At 40.7% G+C, this 16,113-nt stretch overlaps 1 protein-coding gene across 1 annotated transcript; it reads left to right on the top strand.

The window, feature by feature from the left end:
• The first annotated feature begins 23 nt into the window (after window positions 1–23).
• On the top strand, window positions 24–9,416 carry adora2aa (adenosine A2a receptor a). Its single transcript, XM_072387046.1, has 3 exons — window positions 24–399; window positions 4,514–5,207; window positions 7,524–9,416. The coding sequence occupies exons 2-3, from the start codon at window positions 4,870–4,872 to the stop codon at window positions 8,557–8,559; spliced, it is 1,374 nt and encodes a 457-aa protein (XP_072243147.1). The 5' UTR covers window positions 24–399; window positions 4,514–4,869; the 3' UTR covers window positions 8,560–9,416.
• The last annotated feature ends 6,697 nt before the right edge of the window (window positions 9,417–16,113 follow it).

Here is a 16,113-nt window from a genome sequence, read left to right as displayed (position 1 = left end):
GAATCCCGGCTCAGGTTTCAGGGAAGCTTCATGTGTCCTCATCTTCTGACTGATCCGCCCCTGGAGGGGAAACGGACACAGTCAGTCGCATTATGTTTTAAGAGGGAGAGGAGAAGGACCGAGGCGCATCTGTCTCGCCTCATTCACCGAAGCGCGAGTGTTTTTTCCTCCCCCGGAAGCAGCTATCACACCGCGGCGCGTTGTTTATTTCCTGGACGTAAGTGACACATCACGCTGAACTGTTGCGGGTTTTGGTTTCAGAACAAAAACGTAGAAGTTGTTCCAAACTTGTGGCTGAGATAAAACATATTTTTTGTAGTATATTTTTGTACGTCCTTTTAGCTTTTGGCCACCTTAAATAAAGCCCGTTTTGGATGATGAGAACACCGGGGGCAGAAGGTGAGTCTTCCTCATGGATCAACTTTTAATTATCATCAAGCTCAACGTTACTAAAAGTCGATATTTGTATTTTACGGTTTGGATGAAGTCCACAGCTTGATGAGTGCATGTGCAGCGCAGGTAGAAGAGCGCGTAAAGCACCTGAAAACATGCGTAAAATATGTGCAGAGCGCGTGGATTCTGGTACAAGTTGTCCTCCTTTTGGTGTTGGGTTTCCTCACCTGTAAGAACAAAATATTACAGGAATTTGCAGTAGCTTTTATACACAGTGAGTACATAAACTCTTTCTCGGGTGATGCGCATGTCGTTAGACGGGACCCCCTTTTAGTCTCGGGTTCTGAGTGCGTTGTCAGTTTTATCCACAGGCATTAATTTTCACGTTTAATATCAAGTGTTGAGTGACTGTAAATGCATTAAAGAAATCTCTATTGATATGTTTTCTAGTCCGCTTAACTACAAGCTTCTTCTTGAACAGGCAGAAGCTGGATTAAACACTTTAATTATGCGTTTTTATCATACAATAAGATTAGCTATTTTCAACAGTTTGATTTACAAACACTAAGCTTCTATTACCCATTCAACCCCTTAATTATCTTTTCTTTATTATTATAATTTTAGCTGGAATTTATCTATAACTTTCAACTCTGTTTTAGTTGTTGTTCAGCCACGATTGGATATCTGTTTCACCAATTTATCCATTACTTTTAGCAATTTTTACACTGGCTATTAAGGGCTGCCTATTTCACAATAACTAATGCCTTTAATTTTGGGCAGTCCAACACAACTACTGCTACAAAAACGTTGCTTGTGTCAGGTCAGCTTCTGTTGACATTGTAATAGAGTTTATTAATACATTTGATATAAACAAAAAAAAATCATGCAATGGTTCCTTCTGTTGACAGGAAGCTGAGGGTTTCATCTACTGTATGACTGATTTGTGTCATTCTCAGGAGGAAGCATTATTCTGGCAAATTGTGGTTGGGTCATGATAGTTACTTTGATAGATATTCCTGATATTAGTTTAGTTTTCCAGAGCTTTGTTTGTGACAGTTCAATCTATATCCATTCGTGAGATGGTCAAGACATCTCAGCAATGTATTTGAATAGAAAGATACTATAGAGACTTCTGGACCTAAAGTAGTAGATTGTAAACTGAAGCCAGCTGATTTAGATAAGACCTCTGTTGTCTCTGTTTCCATTTTAGGGCAGTTTGTCACCGTACAACACATTGCTATCCTTGGAGAATCCCTAAATTCATGATTCCCGTTACTGTCCTTTGGGATCTTTGTATCACATTGCTGATGTATAGATTATTACGACTCACACCAAAAGTCTCGGGCATTAAGGCCAGTGATGGCTTCATTTGAAGATCCAATAGAATGACATGGAAAAAGAAGAAAAAAGATAACAAGTTTTAGTATCAATAAAATAGTCTTCCAACCCAGAGGGAAATGTCTGACTGGGAGAGCAAAGACCTTTTTGTTCCAGCGCAGCTGTTATCTTTGAAAACTCAATGTAACCTCAGGAAAGATTCCCTCTGAGGGAATTCAGCTTTACAAAAACAGCAGCTATCTGTTTGCTGGTCTTGTTGTGGACAATGGCTTACAGATATCCAGGCACCTAACTGTTGTGTCATTCACTCGTTGACACAAGACCAGAACCCTTATTGAACAAACCTCTAAGAGTTATGAAAATCTGCCTCAAAGAGCCAGCTGAGGGATAAAAAAGTGGATCATTAAAAATGAGGAAGCATCAGGTGACACTCATCTGCTAATAGTAGCTACACTGCCCGCCCTAGCCACTTATTTCGTATTTAACTTTATTTTACAAAATTTCTTATTATTACTGCAGATGTAAGCAAATGCTCTTGATCAACTTTCAAAGCAGTGGATTTTCACTGAGAGATGTCTTATGTTTCTGAAATACGACGTTTTATGGTGGACGGTTCAGGACTTGTCACTCGGATAACCCAGAAAACTGAGACTTTATGATAGAGTCTGATTCATGCTTTGTTTTCTCAGACCTGAACAAGCACATTTGGTGTCTACAGTGAGTTGAAAATGGGGAAAAAGTGAAACTAAATGGTGTTTTTGCATTTGAACAGGATATAAATAACCTGGGATCTCCTTGATGAAATTCATCTCTATTATTAGACATTGGTTTTATTTGTAGAAGAGTGCAAATTAATCTCTCAGTTTAATCAAAGTTTAGCGACTTAAAAGGCTGTGAGACTGTGCTGAGTTCATCTATCACTGTCGTTATACACTGACAAAAGGAAACTTAGGAAATTAAATTTTTGCATCAGTTTAGACTGCAAAGTGTTGTAGATTCACAATAGAGACACAAAAATGTTTTGTTTTTTGCAGTTTTTGTCGCGCTAGTCGACTTGTGATGATGTTTCAACAACCATCGACACTTAACTCGTAATCTCCGGATTTTTATACGACAGATCGCTGGTTTGATTCCTTTCCCTTCCACTTGCATTTTATAACATTTCTACTACACTATCGCCTTGCAATAATTAGGGTTAAGAATTAAAAATGCACGGTTAGGACCAGAATTTATGGTTTAAGCACACATTTTTATGGCTAACGCATTTTAAAACTCTTGGGTTTTAAACGCTGCCTTATTCCAACCAACAGGCTGGCAACATATCTCACATATCTCTTTTAAGCTACAAAACTATATTTTCCATACTATGTTTTACCTTGTGAGCTTTACATCTGAACCCACATCTTGTGTGTACAGTTTATCATTTTTACATGAAATACATAGAGACAAAAAGCACTCCTCCAGCTGTTTCGTGGAAACTTTGAGCTCAGTTGAATTTAGACAACTATCTTCCCTTCCTTTTTAGACCAGTTTTGCCCTACATAATTCCTGAAGGGATATTTCCAGCTCTAAGCACTACAGGCTTGCGAGGAGTTTTGACAGCCATGTTTAGGGGTTACAGGTTGGTCTGATATTACCTGACTGACCCCAAAAGTTCCTCTTTTTCATTGTTTAGGTCTTCTGAGGTAGCCTGAGGCTTAAAAGCTTGTGTTGCTTTGTGATAAGAGCTGTGAGAGGGCAGAAAGTCAAGACAAGAAGCTGAGAGGTGCTAACATGCTCTGCTGACTTGAAGGAAACTGCAGAGTGAGCTTTAGTTTATCAAAATAAGATTTACTGATACAGAATATTAGTCGTGGCAGCGTTAACGCCCCCGAGAATCTAGTGCCACTAGTGTTTCTCTGTAATATTCCTGCTTTGTCCTTGTTGCTGTAGTTGCTCCCCACTTCAGTTCAGGTCTGGTTGATGTAAGACACATTACAGCCTGCCAGCTGGGGAAAAACCACAGCATCTTGCAGAGATATGATAAATGTGGTGTGGTGATTAGCACCGTCACCTCACAGCGAGAAGGTTCCAGGTTCAACTCCCAGCTGGGGCCTTTCTGTGTGGAGTTTGCATGTTCTCCCCGTGTATGGTGGGTTCTCTCCACGTACTTCGGCTTCCTCCCACCACCAAAAACATGCATGTTAGGTTGATTGGTGACTTTAAATTGACCCTAAGAGTGAGTGTGAGGCTGGATGGTTGTTTGTCTCTGTGTGGCCCTGTGATGGCCTGGTGACCTGTCCAGGGTGTACCCCGCATTAGTATTCTCCACAGTTCCTCAATAAAGTTACATTTTGGAGCTATGTTACACAAACTGCTCTCCTACCATTACTCTGAAGAGTCAAGAGAGGCTGTTTATAGAGGCCTCATCAACCAAAAGTCCCACAAACTGAGCTGTGACATGGACATTAAAGTGCAGACTAATGTGGGTTCATATACCATTTTAATCTTTGCATCAAAGCTGCTGATGCTTTTGGAAATTTCTTTGACCATTTGTAAATCCATAAGTGCTGCATTTTTAGACAAATAGGGAAAGTTTTTCAAGTCAAATATAAATATTGTTGTATGTATTGTCTTCTCAGTGAAGAAATGATTAAAGAGGGAATATTTTCCTGGAAGAGAAATGTTTGACTTCCTCACTTCTGTCTTTGCTTAGAAACATATCTGATATCAGGGTTCATAGTCACTTCCTTTATTGTGATATTGTTTCCTCTTTTTCACTTCTGCTCCTCTTTATCTCTAGCAACATAATGTTCCTGTGCTGTGTGTCGCTGGCATCATCTCAGCCCCTCGAGGAGTTCATGGGAAAACAACGCTGATGGGAAGGAGCTCAGGACAGAGGACAGCAGAGGAGCTTTTTTTTTCTTCTTTTGAGGAGACTTGTCTACAGTTAGGAGTGATGACAGCCCGGTCTGAAGCTGAATGAACCTTTTCCCAGCTGCTTGAGCTGAGCACATGTGAAGGACTTTCTATTTGGGGAATCTGGTGGATGTTTGTGGAGGCACTGCAGGTGAGGAGGCTCCGCGGCTGGCAGGCTGCAGCTATGGACGTTGAGAGGTTTCCTCCCTCCTCATCAGTGACCTCGCCGTTTGTCTCACCATGCCAGACGACCCCACCGCCTCTGTCCTCTACATTGTCCTGGAGCTGCTGATTGCTGTCTTCTCTGTGCTTGGCAATGTGTTGGTGTGCTGGGCCGTGTGCCTCAACAGCAACCTGCAGAGCATCACCAACTTCTTTGTGGTGTCGTTGGCGGTGGCCGACATTGCTGTGGGCGTCCTGGCCATTCCCTTTGCCATCATCATCAGCACAGGCTTCTGCTCCAACTTCTATGGCTGCCTATTCATTGCGTGTTTTGTGCTGGTTCTCACACAGAGCTCCATCTTCAGCCTGCTGGCTATCGCTATGGACCGCTACATTGCTATAAAGATCCCACTCAGGTCAGTGACCAGGAGGACAGAACTCTAAGGATGTAGCGATTTCTATTTTCAGTTTACAAAATATTTGTTTACAACACACCTTTGTAAATGGTTAATAACTAACTAAATCTATTAATTCAGTATAGATTTTGTCATAAGCTGTTAATAAGACACACATTTCAGTTCCCGGATTGTTTATATACAGCTGCTCAACTGCAACTTAATAAAGCTCCATATTTGACCTTTTTTTTAACCATTTAATGTAAGTTTCATACGTGACCTGAATATTTCTTTCAGTTTTCAGCCTAAAACACCTCTGGTTTGAGTCCTTATGTTTGGTTATAGCTTTTTGTATTTCAATGTGTGGAGCTATACATCCAGCTGGGCTGCTGTTGTCCATACAATAGTTTACATGAGTAGATTTGGGCCTTTCCAGCTTTTGCCAAGTTAAAACATGTCAGAAAAATTGTGCCATTTTAATACCAAAAATAGCACCTTTAAATGGGTTGTTTGAATGCAGGTATGACCACTAAAAAAAAGCCCATTAAATCCTTTCCTATCGTAAAAAGTTTCAGAGCCTCAATGTGAGACCATACTATGGTTTTGTGGTGAAAACATGAACTGTGCCTGCTATTGTGCTCACAAGCACGACATTATTACTTAAAATCATCATGCCGATGAGAGACGAATAAAACCACATGACCACTGAACTGAAAGCTGATTAAACGATTTCCCATTGCATGTACAGACCAGATTTTAGCAGATGTTAGCTGCAGATTAGAGATTGAATGAGAGGAAAAGTGTTATCTGTGGCCTTTAACTTTGAGCTTGAGCTAAAATCAGAGCGAGTGATGTCACGTGTCACGTCAGGGTTTTCACAGCACCCAGGAAATGGCTTGAACAGAGATAGCTAGATAATCGGCCTGTTTCACAATCAATTTCTTGTCTTTACAACAGAAATAGAAGACTATTCAAATGAAAGTGGTAATTCAGTCTTGTTAAACCACAGTGCATGTGACAACAGAGAAGGGGAGAAGCTAACAGATGGTAATGTTAGCCACGTCAGCTGTCATCCGTGCTACTGCTAAATTTATAGGAAATCTTGGTTCTTTAAATGCCAGCTGTGCATGCCAACTGTTGTGATCACTCTTGCACACAACATAACATATTTTGCAATTTGCTCCAGAGCTGAAATATTTCAAAGTTAAGAGAAGCGGTGCAAGAGAAAGATAGACGGCTGAGGTCCATCCCAGGGGCAAGGCTCAGGGCAGTGAATGTACAACCTGACAAAAATCCTCAAAGCTTGTTTAAAGGCATGGACTCTTAGTTTTTTCACAAAGAAACAAGATACATCTCTGGGAAAAGAGTCAAAAAGACTGCATTTTACATTCTTAAACAGAAAGAAATTATTTAAACAGTTTTCTTTTCGCGCTTTGGTCAAATGTGTTTCTTAGCCTTTGACCAAAGCTAAGAGAGCCGTCACAGTAACGGTTCACATTTCATTTCTGTCTACACAGACATGACATTTGCACCAGGAATTTGTGTGACTGAATTTGTGTGTCCAGAAATGGCATCTCCCATTGGACCACATTTCTCCCCCCGGAGAAATTGGATAAATACTGCTTTAATTGCTAATACAGACTGTGTAATCTGACCTTAGTTTAGTTTAAAAACACTGTCAGGCATCACATCAGCTGTTTAGCCCTCAAATTTGCCAAGGACAGTATGCCTACAGACCAGTCTTCTACAAGAGCCGTAGCTCCTGCTGTGGCCTCACTCTCAGACCTTACTCCTGACCTCAGAGACGCATTAAGCTGCTCAGCCTTCCTGTTTCAGACATATTGTGTTCACACAGGCTCTTCCTCCTGCTGAGGATCCTGTACGTGAGGGTTCCTCTGCATTTTTTTTTTTTATCATCTCCGATGGGATGGACGGGGGGGGGGGGGGACTTTAACCTTTGCACTTTAACATCTCAAGAATGTGATAAAAACAAGCCAAATATCTCAGCTGCTCTCCCACACTGCACAACAGGCAAACTCAAAATAGACTCCTTCCTTTGAGGAATCCTGGACGGCCTTCTTGGTTTATCTTTCTCCCATTCAGTTCCGGGAGGAGAACAGCTTAAACAGAGAAATCTGCACCTCATGCACTGTATGCTAAAAGATTGATTGCTGCATTGTATTAAACACAAGCTTATTGTTTCTTATGATGACTTTAGATCACTCTACTGAGGATGTCCTCTCTGGAAACAAACCGCTTGCTGTCTAGGAGTTGGCAGCTGGACAGCAGCTGCCAAACAAAGCAGATGTTTGACGTTTATACTGTCGCCCTCTCCAGGTACAACAGTTTGGTGACGGGCAAGCGAGCTCGAAGCATCATCGCCATCTGCTGGGCTTTATCCATCGTCATCGGCCTGACCCCCATGATGGGCTGGCACAACGTTTTACAGATCACCAACAGCACCAACAGCACTAACTGCCCGCCTGGTCTGATGAAATGCCTGTTTGAGGAGGTGGTGGACATGAAGTATATGGTCTACTTCAACTTTTTTGCTTGTGTGCTGATCCCCTTACTGCTGATGCTGGCCATCTACTTGTGTATCTTCATGGCAGCACGCCATCAGCTGAAGCTGATGGAAGTGAAAGTGGTTCATGGAGAGAAGTCACGGTCCACGCTACAAAAAGAAGTCCAGGCTGCCAAGTCTTTGGCTATCATCGTCGGCCTGTTTGCAGTCTGCTGGCTGCCTCTACACATCATCAACTGCTTCACTCTCTTCTGTCCTGAGTGCCATCGTCCTCCCCTCTGGATTATGTATGTGGCCATCATCCTCTCCCACGCCAACTCTGTGGTCAACCCCTTCATCTACGCCTACCGTATCCGTGAATTCCGGCAAACCTTCCGTAAGATTATCCGACGCCACATTCTGGGCCAGCAGCAGGCGTTAGAGAGCAGAAACAGTGGGCGTAACTCCACTTACAACAGCATCACGGACTCCATCAGACTCAAAGCGAACGGCCTCAGCTTTGACCTTTTCACAGAGCACAACATCAGCAGCAGCAGCTGTAAAAGCTCCTACTGCTGCCCCGATCACATCTCTCCTGTTGGGGACGGGCTGATGACAGTGTCTCACCCCCCTCTGTCAGCTGTCATATCCCATTGTCCCCGTATGGGGCCGTGTACACTGCAAGCCCTCAGACAGACTGAGCTCCCATCAGCCCATCATCTAGAACATGAAGAGTACAAACAGGACAACGCTGGAGCAGAGGTACTGGAGGAGAAGGGCAAACAGGACCTCGGCTCGGCCCAGGTCTCATCGCGATTCAGTAAGCACAAGAGGAAGAGTTGCTTTTGTGAGCTGGAGAGGGTGTCCTGACACATGCGCAGGAAGGATCAGCCACCAGATCAGTAGCACTGTGATCACACGTCAGCTCAGGGTCGAGATAAGTCTGTAGAGAAAATGGAGCACTGTAAATGGATACAAGACAGTGGATGACACTGAGATAAATAAAATCTGCTTACCACAAAGACTATTTAAGATTTAAGAACTTTTTAAATTTAAGCCAGACTAAGAGTCTAAGCACTGTTTGTGGCCTCAAATCGCTTCTTAACAAATAGGCCAAGCATCTCAATCTTCTGTCTTTAAACTTTAGGTACTTCACAACAATGCAATAATTGCAGTAAACAAGATTACTAAATACTTCCTCATTGTAAATAGCAGTCAATAGAAAGCCACACCTTAGCCAATAAAGATGTGATGTTATGGACTTGCTGCCTTCTCAGCCATAATATAGTTTTTTTCTTCTTCTCAGTTTTTCATAAATGTGAACATAAACATTCATTAAATTCACCTCGGTACCACCATGATGAAGAATGGTACACGTTTCTGTTTATTCTGTATTCTAAATGCAGCGATTGACAAGCTTTTCTTGAGGAAATTACGAGCTACCAGTTTCATATTGCACCCCGATGCTTCCTGTGGGCCCCATGCTGTGAGAAACAGGGGCAGTTGTGTTTTTGTCAGTAACAACTTAATGCTTCAAATGTTGTGAAAGCAAAGCCCGGAAATTTGTTGATGCAATGTTGAAATGTAGACCTGCATTTGTTTGCTCAATGTGACAGCAGAGCTTTAATGATGTGTTTTTATTTAAGTTAAATTCATGCAATTGTTGACACAGTTTGATGAAAGATGAGAAATCAATTAAAGAGGATTGTGAACGATTAGAATTTGTACTTGAATGTCTAAACGCTCATTTGTTTTTTTTGATGACTTTGTTCCAGTGCAGCTGTTGCCGTTTCTGTCCTCAAAAGCATGTTCAAAGTGTATTTGTTGATGATCACAATATGATCTCAGACATCATTCAGATACACCAGACATAAGTTCATATCTTAGAGTCGAGTCTGAGATCTCGCTTGCTTATTTTGGAAAATGGTAAGTTAGCTGCCAAACTATCTTTGGAGTTCTCAGCTTTTATCACAACTCCCCTGCGGGTTCAGGTTACTGGGCTCAGGGCCGACTTATTTTTGAAAATCTTCCCCAGGGTCTTTTGTTTTTTTTTGTTTGTTTTTAAAGATTCACCACGTCTCCTGAGCCCTCATGCTCTTCTGGTCACCTGTGTGGCATCTTTTCTCCTCAGCTGGGTCTTATGAAGACACTTGATGGAGTTCTCTGTCTTTCGATAACATGCTTATGTCTGTACTCAAGGCTAACCTTTGAGTTAACTTCCTGCTTTGAGAAACCTTTAAATTAGAGTCTTTTTTACCTAATTAGCTCAATGTTTAGAAAATAAACCTGCTTAAATATGTTAGCAAGATGCTAAAGAACACATAATTGAACATTTAGCAGCTGAAAAAAACATTTGTCTCTGATGCAGAGAAATATAGAAGTGAAAGGAGGCATGAATAGTCTACTAAATATGTAAATGTTTCAGTTCCCATGAATACTGCATGTTATTAGGTAACTGTCAGACCTAATAACTTTGTAATGTGTTCACAGTTGGTGATTACATCTTGCACCTGCTTCCTCCATATGGCAGAAAATTCAGTTAACGTTAGTTTAAACCAGTTGTATCAGCCTTTAAAGCCTCTTATGGAGAGCAGATATGAATTGTTGAGATCTTTTTTATGAAAAATGTTCCTTTTCTTGTCTCCAAACACAGATGCATGTACATACACATAAAAGGCAGAAGTTATGAAAATATGAATCCCTCCCTCGACACTGCCAGCAGACCACCCCTCATGGCGTCCTGCCATCTCAACACCAGACAAAGCCCCATCAACTTTCAGTCAAGTGTAATTAGCTACTACTTAATAGTCTTGTTGTAAGTGCTGTAAGTGCTTGAATATGTTCAAAATTAGCTGAAACTTCCAGCTAATTTTTTCAAACTTCAAATAAGACATTATGTCCTCTAACCACTCTGAATGAGCAAGAGGGGCAGTATCCCTCCTCCTCAGGAGAATAGCTCGTCTAGCCAAGAGAGTTACAAAGGAAAAGCATCACGTTTTAGACATCAAATAGATCAATCAGGAGGTCTGGATCTGATTTAATTTGGTAGAGAGTGTAAAAAACAATCAGTACTTGTTGAGGCTGGGAAAGGACCAGTAGACCACTACATTTGTCACAGTATAGATCAATCGTAAGATAAATGCAAGAAAGTTTGGTTTTGGACGTGTGAGCCCGGCGAACCACCGTGAATTGGATCAGGCAGTGGTGAGCGCAGAGAGAGGAAGTGTTGATAAACTTGAAAATCGAGCCCCAAGCTTCTTCTGACAAGGGTGGACCCAAGTCTTCTTCCCAGTGTATTTTAGGCATGGTTGATTATCTGCTTCTTAGGTACATTATCTTTAATACATTATCTGTAGATTATTGAGATGAGTCTTCCCTGTCATGGCTTTAAAGAAGGATAGTGATTCTGGTACCTGGGAAATAGAGTTTGAGAGCTGGGAAAGCAAATTAGTCCCTAATTCACAAGTACCCGAAGAAGTCTGGTTTAGAAAGACCAACCTTTGTAGTTGACATATCAGCTTTTCATACTTAACCCCTTAAACCACAGACAATTTTTTTCAACTTCCAATTGAAAATCATTCCCAGATTTAGCCCTCGGGCTTAACTGTTAATTCTACAGTGTAAATAAACAGCCTTGTAACAGCAAGCCAGTGATACAGATGTTGCTTAGCCTGATCTAAAAGCAATGATCAAATTGTTGCAACAGAATGATTTTTCCAAATCAGGGACTGTGTAAAGAACACATTTAAAAATAGAGGGGACAAATATATATCTACTGTCTTTGCACACCATAAAACTTTAGTGGACTGTGAAATATGTTCACATAATTCTCCTTGTAGTCTCATTCTGTGTTCTGTTTACCTCAGAAATTGGAGCTCAGATCTGAGAATGGCGTCACACGCAAGTTGACCGTGTTCCAGCTGCGGTTTGTTGTTCTCACTGACCAGACGAGATATTACGAGCGATACAAGCTGCTAACGATGCTCGATACAACATGTTTGTGCTGTGACCAAACATCTCCTCTTTTTCTGTCTCGTTGTACCTGCTTTGACAGTACTATATTCTGTTGACTGTTTGGATGAGACTGAACTGTTAAACAGTTCATTACTGCACAGGGTAGCCATGTTGGACTTTTAGGTCAGCATTGATGAATTGCCTCAAAAAAATCTGAAGTCATAAATATGATTTTGTTACAGTTTATTTAGCTCTTTTTTTAGTTTCAAGACACTTTCTGAATCTTGGGCAATTAGTAGCTTTTTATTCAGCTGACTTTGGCTGCTGAATTTTCCCTCTTGTACATCAGTTAGTTGTTCGTGATGTCTGAAATTATCATATACTGCTCAGTTTCTTTTTGTCTCGGGACCAAAATAAGCCTAAAACTCAAACCAATTAATCAAAAAAATAGTACACAGGAAATACACATTATAGGTGCTTAAAGGAAGTTTAAATTAGATTCAAATATCCTTCTTAGATGTAAACACAACATAGGCTAAACTGAACTTTTATCTATTCATTAATTCTTTAGATTATGACGGAACTGTTTAATCAGATGTTATAGAACTGTTACTCATAAACCTAAATGGTTCATGGGTAACTTACACATCTGTAAAGGCTCCATTAATACTGAACAATACATACACATCCAGTGCGCTACAACAGTATGGCTCTGTAGTAAAAGAGGCCGGGTGTGTGGCCTGCCTGCGGTGCAGACCTGTTGAGATCTTGCACAATATGAAACAGAAAATATGACAACTAATACCCCATAAAATGTTTACCATGTTGTGTCAAGAGGGCATGGTGCTGCATACTAAATATGACCATGTTTTTATATGAATTGTTTTACTTAGATATATGTTGTTTTTTTTTCAATTGAAAGGCATTCCATTTTGTTTACATTTTACACAGCATCTCTATGGATAAGGGAGTTGTACACACTAAACCTCTAAGAGCTTGAATAGGAGGTAAATGGGCTTCTTTTCTCAGTTCTTGAAGATGTTTCACATCTCAGCTGAAAAGTTTCTTCACCTCTGACTTGTGTGGAGTTTCAGGCTTTATTACAACTCTCTTTGCAGCAGGTACAACCCTTTTTGCAAATAATGTTTAGCTATTTACGTAGTTCGTTTCAATATGTGATAGGAAACAATAAAACCATCTTTATTTCAGACTTGACACCACTCTACAACAGGCAGAAATGAGGTGCCAGTCTGTGTGTTTGTTGGGACTCCATGGATACAGCATCAACAGGTGTTTGGTCCCTCATTTACAAGGCTTCAGCTTTGTAAAGGAGAATAAGAGGTGGATTCAAAGGAGTGTGTATCCGTGCGGGCCTGCTCATACATCCACACTCGGAGTTAAGCTCGTGTGAAAAAGAGCAAACCATAAAGCACTGAGCACTTTTAATGTTGCTCTTTGTCAGTCCAAGATTCTCCAGGCGCTTTAGAATATAAAGATGCTTTCAGCTGTGGTTAGTAGCTGTTTCTGTGGAGCCCAACAGCAGTCAGGAGCAGAAAATGTTTGTCACCATCCTGTTTGGAGGTCAGTAAACGTTATGGGTATGATGTGCCTTATATCTATGCATGACTTGGAACAATAATGATTTGATAAAGACATTTCTCCTCATAATACCATCTGACTTTTTAAAAACAGTTTTTACCTCAGTAGAAAGTGATATTCTACATGTAAACAGCTCACTGGCTTCAGGCATTTTTCCCATGTCACTAAAGACAGCTGCCATTAAGCCACTCCTAAAGAAGAGAACTCTAGACGCCTCTGTGACGAACAACTACAGACCTGTCTCTAACCTCTCTTTTATATCCAAGATTATTGAGAAAGTTGTATTTAACCAGCTCAACGACTTTCTGACTTTCAGGCTTCCGACGTTATCACAGCACTGAAATAGCTCTGGTCAAAGTGTTAAACGACATTAGGTTAAATACTGATTCTGGTTATGTTTCTAATTGGATCTCAGTGCTGCATTTGATACTGTAGATCACAGAAGCCTGTTGCACAGGCTGAAAAACTGGGTTGGACTTTCTGGAGCGGTCCTTAACTGGTTCAGGTCCTATTTAGAAGGCCAGAGTTATTTTATTGCAATTGGCAGCTATGAATCTGAGCGAGTGGCCATGACTTGTGGAGTCCCCCAGGGGTCAATTCTTGGACCTCTTCTGTTTAACTTGTATATGCTACCTTTGGGTCAGATATTGCAGAACTTTAACATCAATTATCACAGTTATGCAGACGATACACAACTTTATGTGTCTCTGTCACCAGACGACTGCAGCCCAGCAGACGTACTGTGTCAGTGTCTGGAGGAAATGAACTCCTGGATGAGAGATAATTTTCTACAATTAAATGAAGACAAAACTGAGATCATTCTGTTTGGTAGCAAAGAGAATTGGGTCAGCATTGGTAAATACCTTGAGACTCGGGCCTTTACAGTCACTGACCAAGTTTGTAAGAGTGACTCAGATCTGACTTTCAGCAGCCACATCAAAGCTGTCACCAAGGGAGCTTTTTACCAACTCAGGAACTGTCAAGAGTGATGGTGAGGTAGGACCCAGATGCAGTTCTTTCAATAAATCAAAAGGTTTATTCCAGAAAAACACAAAAACAGGGAGCAAGGCAAAAACATAAAGCGCGGCAGAGCCGGATTCAAAAATACTTACGAATTAACAAAAAACAAGACTATGAAAACGAGACCAGACTATGAATAAATAACTTGGAAACAAGACTATGGGAAGACTATGAGGCAGGAGCCCAGACTTAACTTTGGTGGCAAGCATGAAGGGTTGTGAGGATTCAGCAATGAACATGAGTAAACCAGGCAAACTAAATACTGAGGAGGGAGTGATTACTGAATGAGTGCAGCTGATGACAATGAAGCAGGTGACATGGGTGAAGCTGATGGCAGGGGAGAAACATGACAAGAACATGACAGAAAACATAACAAATTACCTGAAAACATGGTTATCAAAACATAAACTGCGACAGGAACATCAACAGAATTAAAGGTTTCCTCTCCCAAAAAGACCAGGAGAAACTCATCCATGCATCCATCTCCAGTAGACTTGATTACTGTAAAGGTCTTTTAACTAGACTTCCCAAAAAGAGCATTAAACATCTGTAGCTCATCCAGGACGCTGCTACCAGAGTTTTAACCAGGACTAAAAGATCTGAACACATCACACCAGTTTTAAAATCTTTACACCGGCTTCCAGTCAGTTACAGAATAGATTTTAAAAGCCTACTGATGGTTTACAAATCCCAGAATGGTTTAGGCCCAAAATACAAAGAATATAAACCCAGCAGAGCTTTTAGATCCAAGGACTCAGGTCAACTGGTTCAGTCCAGAGTCCAGACTAAACATGGAGAAGCAGCATTTAGCTGTTATGCTGCAAACAAGTGGAACAAACTGCCAGTAGAGAATAAACTGTCACCAAATGTAGACATTTTTAAATTCAGGTTAAAAACATTTCTTTTCTCATGTGTCTATGCATAAAATCTGCACGGTATCTTTTAACTTATCGAGACTGTTGCTTGTTTTTATTCATTTTAATTATTCTATTTCTATTTCTCTTTCTTTTTATATTCTTTTACATATCTTTAATGCTTTTTCTGCACCCTGCTGCAATGCTTTTATTTTATGTAAAGAACTTTGAATTGTTTTGTACATGAAATGTGCTACAAATAAATTTGACTTTGACATTGACTTACAGAAGGTGGGATGGAAATGTTCAATCTCAACTGTAAGCTACTAAACTTCATCCTTCATCCTGGATTTCAAAGGTACCGATAACGTTTTCATATGTTATCATAAGTCAAAGCCACTTATTGACCCACAATATTTTGCAAAACGTGCCAATTTGTATCCTTTATGGACTGACCCTCTTATATTTCCTGGCAGTCAATGTTTTCATCCTGATCATTTTCAGTAGTTTTGTTGAAAACAAACACAGAAACAGCCTCATTCTTCTCATAGATTGTGTGGACTTGATGGATAGCAATCTGGATGGACTTGATGGACCTGGGGGCGAAGCAGCACAGCGTGGCTCCAGCCAGCAGTGTGTTGGCAGAGAGGCAGCACTAAGTCCTCCTACGAGTCTGCAGTGAGTCTGTCTGCTCCATCCAGAGCCTGTCTATCAGAACAACTTCAAAGGAACAACTGTCCAGATCAGTGAAGAGTTTTCGAAGCTGAATCAGGTTAACAGTATCTGGTCAGAATGATTTGATTCCAAAATTAATTATATAATAATAATAACTGCACAAAGAAAATCAAGGTGCTCTTTAAAGTTTCACACGCATCGTTGCTGAAACAAGGCACATCTTTAAATTTTAACGGTATGTCAGGGCATAATAGAAAATCATTCAGTCCTTAATGTGTCTTTAGACTAGCTACATACAATCTTAGATGAACAACGTACATTG

Source organism: Leuresthes tenuis, unplaced genomic scaffold (genome assembly GCF_036924035.1).
Source record: "Leuresthes tenuis unplaced genomic scaffold, fLeuTen1.0.hap1 SCAF_6, whole genome shotgun sequence".
In the NCBI taxonomy this organism is placed as follows: domain Eukaryota; kingdom Metazoa; phylum Chordata; class Actinopteri; order Atheriniformes; family Atherinopsidae; genus Leuresthes; species Leuresthes tenuis.
This window is presented reverse-complemented; position numbering and strand designations above follow the sequence as displayed.